At 56.1% G+C, this 6,000-nt stretch overlaps 1 protein-coding gene across 2 annotated transcripts in view; it reads left to right on the top strand.

Annotated features, from left to right (window-relative positions):
• ACVR2B (activin A receptor type 2B) overlaps positions 1 to 6,000 on the top strand; it is a 39,315-nt gene that overhangs the window by 23,126 nt on the left and 10,189 nt on the right. Inside the window, exons 3-10 of one of the 2 annotated variants that reach the window (XM_034662228.1) lie at positions 441 to 550; positions 732 to 859; positions 939 to 1,082; positions 1,618 to 1,761; positions 2,083 to 2,231; positions 4,013 to 4,127; positions 4,837 to 4,975; positions 5,068 to 5,198. In XM_034662228.1, coding sequence (XP_034518119.1) covers positions 441 to 550; positions 732 to 859; positions 939 to 1,082; positions 1,618 to 1,761; positions 2,083 to 2,231; positions 4,013 to 4,127; positions 4,837 to 4,975; positions 5,068 to 5,198 — 1,060 coding nt within the window. Of the gene's footprint in view, positions 1 to 440; positions 551 to 707; positions 860 to 938; positions 1,083 to 1,617; positions 1,762 to 2,082; positions 2,232 to 4,012; positions 4,128 to 4,836; positions 4,976 to 5,067; positions 5,199 to 6,000 lie in introns of both variants that reach the window. The other variant, XM_034662227.1, reaches the window with a different exon arrangement.

Raw genomic sequence — 6,000 nt, 5'->3', positions numbered from 1 at the left:
CCACCCCCCCCACTGGAGCCCACCCTCACCCCCAACTCAGTCCTGCTGGAGCCTGCCCTCCCCTCCTGTTCACCCCCCAGTTCCATGGGAGCCTGCCTTTGGCTACAGTGCCCTCTGGGCCTCAGGACGTGAAAGCGAGCCTGCATTTAAGGATAGAGGGAGACAAGGGCCTCTCCAGACAGCTTGGTCAAGTAGGGATGGTGCCAGAGTCCTAGCTCTCCTGCAGCTCTGTGTACCCCTCCCTAGTCCAAAGGAGAGTTCTTTGTGTGGACCCTTGGCTATCCCTGCCTTTGGGTCCCACTTTAGGGGAGGTGGGTTCACACTGTCCCCTGATGGTTCCCCATGAGCTTCTCTGTCCCTGGGAAGGGGTCAGCTGGGCAGGCCCCAGTGAGGCTTGCGTCCCTCAGCTGAGGGGTACGTGGGAAACTGTGTGCCTCCAGGCAGGAGTGTGTGGCCACCGAGGAGAACCCCCAGGTGTACTTCTGCTGCTGTGAAGGCAACTTCTGCAACGAGCGCTTCACCCACTTGCCAGAGGCCGGGGGCCCGGAAGGTGAGGGCTGTGGGAGGGTAGGCCGGGGCCTCTCCTTGGCCCTGGAGTTCTCTCAGCTCCTGAGTTGGGTGGGGAGAGGCTGTGGGGCTCTCTGGTCTGGCCCCTGAGGTGTGTGGGTGGGCGGGCTGTGTGACACAGGGCTCCCTGTGTCCCCCAGTCACGTACGAGCCACCCCCGACAGCCCCCACCCTTCTCACGGTGCTGGCCTACTCGCTGCTGCCCATTGGGGGCCTCTCCCTCATCGTCCTGCTGGCCTTCTGGATGTACCGGCATCGCAAGCCTCCCTACGGCCACGTGGACATCCACGAGGTGAGACAGGGTTGGCGAAGGGCTGGGGTAGAGGTGCGGTGGCCAGGCCAGACCCTCTTAAGCCGTCCTTCTCCCCCAGGACCCCGGACCTCCACCGCCATCCCCTCTGGTGGGCCTGAAGCCTCTGCAGCTGCTGGAGATCAAGGCTCGGGGGCGCTTTGGCTGTGTCTGGAAGGCGCAGCTCATGAATGACTTTGTGGCTGTCAAGATCTTCCCACTCCAGGTGAGTGTGTGAGGAGCTACCAGGTAATCCACCCCTGCTGTGGCTTCAGCTGTCCCACCCCAGGGCAGTCTGGGCCTGTGCAAGTGGGATGAGAGAGAGGCAGGCCCCACTGAAATTCTCTTGTGGGGCTAGGGTAGGGCTTTGCAAAACCTTGATCCACTCTGGTTTTCAAGGGTTTGTTTTTGACATCAGGTTCTGCTTAGAGGCCTTGGACACCAGGCTACCCCAGCGGTTGCCCATAGTGCAACTGGCTTTCTTAAAAGCCAGGCCTGGCTCTGCATCTCATTTGTTGGGTGACACTGGGCCACTCACTACCCTCCTTGGACCTCAGTGGTCTTGTTTGTAAGTCAGGTGCTAGCCCCAAGTGAGCTCCGGGATCACTGTTGGCCTGTGGTCTGGGGCCCAGCTCGGTCCTGGTCATTTGCCTGCCTCCCTTTCAGAGCCGAGGCTGGCTGGGTGGGCGGAGGGCCTGAAGTGGCGGTCCTGTGGCAGGGTGGTGTGGCGGCAGTGGGGGTTAGCCGCATTCCTGCCTTAGGACAAGCAGTCATGGCAGAGTGAACGGGAGATCTTCAGCACGCCTGGCATGAAGCATGAGAACCTGCTGCAGTTCATTGCCGCTGAGAAGCGAGGCTCCAACCTTGAGGTGGAGCTGTGGCTCATCACGGCCTTCCATGACAAGGTGAGTCATGCTTGTGGACGGGGGCTCCTGAGATGAGGCGGCCTTCCACTCTAAGGTGACCCTTCCTAAGTGTAGATGTGAGTGTCTACAACTCCTAACTTTGGGATAAATTCTTATGAATCAGTGCAGTGACTTCATGATTAACCCCCTCTGACACCCCCTGTCCCCCAGCCCCTCCTGACCTCACATACCTTCCATGTCAATCCCAATCTCCTGGGAGGGGAGCCCACCATTGGTCCACTGAGACAGTCCTCTGGGGGCCAGGCTGGTTTCTGTCCTGTACCCAGAGCCTGTGCTCAAGTTCTGTGCTGTCTCCTGTAGGGCTCGCTCACGGATTATCTCAAGGGGAACATCATCACATGGAATGAACTGTGTCACGTGGCAGAGACAATGTCAAGAGGCCTCTCGTACCTTCACGAGGATGTACCCTGGTGCCGTGGTGAGGGCCACAAGCCGTCTATTGCCCACAGGTACCTGGCTTAGCAGTTGCCCTCCCTGCACTTGGCGTGGAGCTGCAGAGAGGGTTGGAGGGTGAGAGCAGGGCCTGGGGTGGGAGTGAAGGGGTCTCCGTTTCGTAAAGATGCTCAGCTGCTCGATGGTGGGCCCACCTGGCCCTTCCTCTGCCTTCCACCTGTTTCCTGGGCCTGGTGTGGCCACAAAAGCTGGTTTTCTCATGCCCTCTGGTGGCCACATGAGGAAGTGCTGACTTCCGTTACTTTGGTTGGAGGGTTGGTTCAGCAGTTCTCAAACGTTTTGGTTAGGATCTCTTTACAGTCCTTTTTTTTTTTTGTTTTAAGAGAGAGACAGGACATACCCATGCTCAGTGGTGGGGAAAGGGCAGAGGGAGAGGGAGAGGGAGAGAGAGCATCTGAAGCAGGTTCCATGCCCAGCATGACTCCATCTCACAACCCTGAGATCATGACCTGAGCGGAAATCAAGTCAGATGCTTAACCGACTGAGCCACCCAGGTACCCCAGTATCTCTTTACTTTCTTAAAAAGAACTTCTGTGTACCTGGGCTATGTCTGCTGATATTTGCTGTATCAGAGTACACACATTCTGTTAAGTGTCAGAGTGATGACATCACACGTATGTAGCCTCTGGAAAACTCTTCTCCTGAGAATGAATTTGCAAGAAGACAAATAATGGATTACGAATGAAAAGAATTCTGGTCTTGCAGTCCCCTGAAACAGTGTCAGGGACTCTTTGGAGTTTTGGGGTACCCCTTGAGGACCACTGTATTAACTGGTCATCGTAGTCCTCAACTAAATGCAGGCACTACTCTGAACCCTGAGAAGCACCAGGCCAGGTTAGTCTCGTCACCCGAAGGGAGAGAGTTCTGTGAGACACTCGTCTGTGAGATAGGGGGTGTTTTCCCAGTCTCGTCGTACAGAGCAAGGAATAGTAATGCAGAGAATCTGAGTAGTTTGTCGTCAGACTTAGTTTAGTGTGGCTCTGTGCCTACGAGGGAGGGAAATGAGCCTTGGATTCTAGGATTCAAAGCTCAGGGGCCCCTCGTGATAATAACATCCATGACATTTAAGGTTGACAGTGTGAAATTGCGATTTTTGTAGGGTCAAAAATGGTTGAATGTTGACTCTTCCATATGGTTCAACCTAACAGTAGTGCGCAGTAAGTGTGCCGGGGTGGCCCTGAGCGTGTGTACTTACTACTCCCTGAGCTTCATCCTCACCACAAGACTGACAGAGGCACCGGGGAGCCTGAGGACCAGACGTACCTCTGCTAGCACGAGGGGAGCTGAATGCACATACCAGCACCCTGCTCTACCCTCAGGGGCCTACACAGAAACTGGGGCAAGAGCATTAAACTTGTCACTCCCTTCCCGGGTCATGTACATTTTCCCCAGAAGCCTTAATCCGAGGCCAGTAGGCCTGACCTCGTCCCCTCTGAGAATGCAAAGGCTGGCCTTTGAAAGTGTGGAGACTGGAATGGGGTCTGCCTAGCCATTGTGGTAGGTGTTGCTTTGACAGCTGTGGCAGAAGTGCATTGAGGGATTCTCACATCGGGGCGGGGGGGTGAGGGGTAAGGGTGTCCCAAAGCTGCCTGCCTGTGCAGCCTCATAGAACTCCATCCACCCTGGTACAGACCCTGCTCCCCAGATGGGGTGGGACTGGCTGGTCTAGGTCTCTGGGGACTTGAAAGCACAGGCTCCAGTATCTTGGGGGTCAATTGGGAAGCCAGGAGCAGGGAGCACAGTATTCACCTTCATCCCAGTCCACTTGTCTCCCCAGGGACTTCAAAAGCAAGAATGTATTGCTCAAGAGTGACCTCACAGCCGTGCTGGCTGACTTTGGTCTGGCTGTTAGGTTTGAGCCAGGGAAACCTCCGGGGGACACTCACGGGCAGGTAATGAGCCTCAGGGGTGCAGGAGGGGGGCTGGCACAGGGGTAGACCGGCTGGCAAGACAGAGGGGCAAGGGTCACTGTGAGCTCAGAGCTCTCTGGGAACTCCAGGAGCAACACTCGTCTTCCCCATGGGGCAGGCCAGGTGTGGAAGGCAGCATGGCCTCGAAGGCCAGTTAGTCAGACCCAGCCCACTGGGGTTGGTGCTTATCCTTGTAGCCTCAGTCTCTTTTTTTCTTTCAGCAGAATTGTTAAGCAATGTAAAATAGAAGGAACTATGTTAAGAATCCAAACCAGAAACCTAGAGAGCGTACCTAAAGGTTAAGCCTGAGGAAATCCTCCTAGAACAATTGCTGTAAATATTTTTAAGTATTCTTCAACCCCTCTTTTTTATCTTAGTCTCAGGAAAACACACACCATGTGGGTGGCCCCTGGTGCTGCTGAGGGAGTAGAGAGGCAGCAGTTCCATGTTAGAGTACTGTGGTCTCGAGCGTGTGATATTTTTCAGTTACCCTTGGGGTATCATACGTACACCGTGACCTCTCGTGAGCTCCCCGTGAACGTGGTGAATCAAGGGTTGTCATCCCTGGTGGTGTCCTCTGAATGCTGCCATCCTGGCCTGCCTGGTGCACTTGGGCGGTGGCTCTCGTGTGCCGCGGTGAGTCCCTTTGTGCGTGGCTGTTGATGGGACCCCCTCCCCTGTCCTCACGTAGGTGGGCACGCGGCGGTACATGGCCCCTGAGGTGCTTGAGGGAGCCATCAACTTCCAGAGGGATGCCTTCCTGCGCATTGACATGTATGCCATGGGGCTGGTGCTGTGGGAGCTTGTGTCCCGCTGCAAGGCTGCAGATGGTGAGTGGGGCGGGAGCCCCGAGCGTCCAGGGAGTGGGGTGAGGAGCCGTGAGTACTTGGGGTGACCCTGCTGGGCTCTCTGCCACCCGCAGGCCCTGTGGATGAGTACATGCTGCCCTTTGAGGAGGAGATCGGCCAGCACCCGTCGTTGGAGGAGCTGCAGGAAGTGGTCGTGCACAAGAAGATGCGGCCTGCCATTAAGGATCACTGGCTGAAACACCCGGTGAGGGGCTGGGTGGCAGGTGACTGTGCAGGGCAGCAGACGGGGCGGCCGTCCACGCAGGACAGAGAGAGGACGCCTCCTTCCCTGCCCGGTCAGAGGCCACTTAGTGCATTGTCTCCCTTCCACCAGGAAAGTGTCTGGGGAGGTTCCAGGCTCGGCAGGGAGGTGGCTCCGGGTTTGGGCCCAGAGTGAGGGGGCCAGACAGTGCGTTCCATCAGGGCCCATGTGGCCTCCATGTGGACCTTTTTTGGAGGGGTATCGTACAGGCCCTGGGCCTGACATGTCTGGGTTTGAATGCTGGATCTGCCCATCTGTAGCTGCGTGGCTTCTGGCAAATTGCTTTATTTCTCTGAGCCTGTGTCTCCTCAGGGTAGTAATAGATTTAACTGGTTATTGTTAATTGCCTGGCAGGACACCTATCACATAAATGCTTAATATGGATTAGCTCTGATTAAATATTCTGTATTCTCTGTCTTCATTATCTTTCCGGACATGGACTGAGCCACGTGGCATCTTGTCTCCTCCAGTCTGGGGATATTGTACAAAAGACCTCCGCTATGTAAACTGTTTCCTGTCTTGGAAGGACATTTGCTTTCAGCTCCATTGAGCATCCCCCCCCCGCCCCCCACACCTCTCCCGGTTGGTTCTTTCAGAAACAGGACAGCCTTGAGGCCACTGGAGACTGGCAGTCTACCATACATACTATCGGGGTCAAGCTGTTGGGGCCCAGTTTGGTTGTCCTGCTGCTCCCTGGAACCCGGGGCTGCAGATGGAGAAAACTGAGACATGGGGACATAGAGGC

Source organism: Ailuropoda melanoleuca, chromosome 6 (genome assembly GCF_002007445.2).
Source record: "Ailuropoda melanoleuca isolate Jingjing chromosome 6, ASM200744v2, whole genome shotgun sequence".
NCBI lineage: Eukaryota > Metazoa > Chordata > Mammalia > Carnivora > Ursidae > Ailuropoda > Ailuropoda melanoleuca.
The sequence above is the reverse complement of the archived record's forward strand: the minus strand, read 5'-3'. Positions and strand labels throughout refer to the sequence as shown.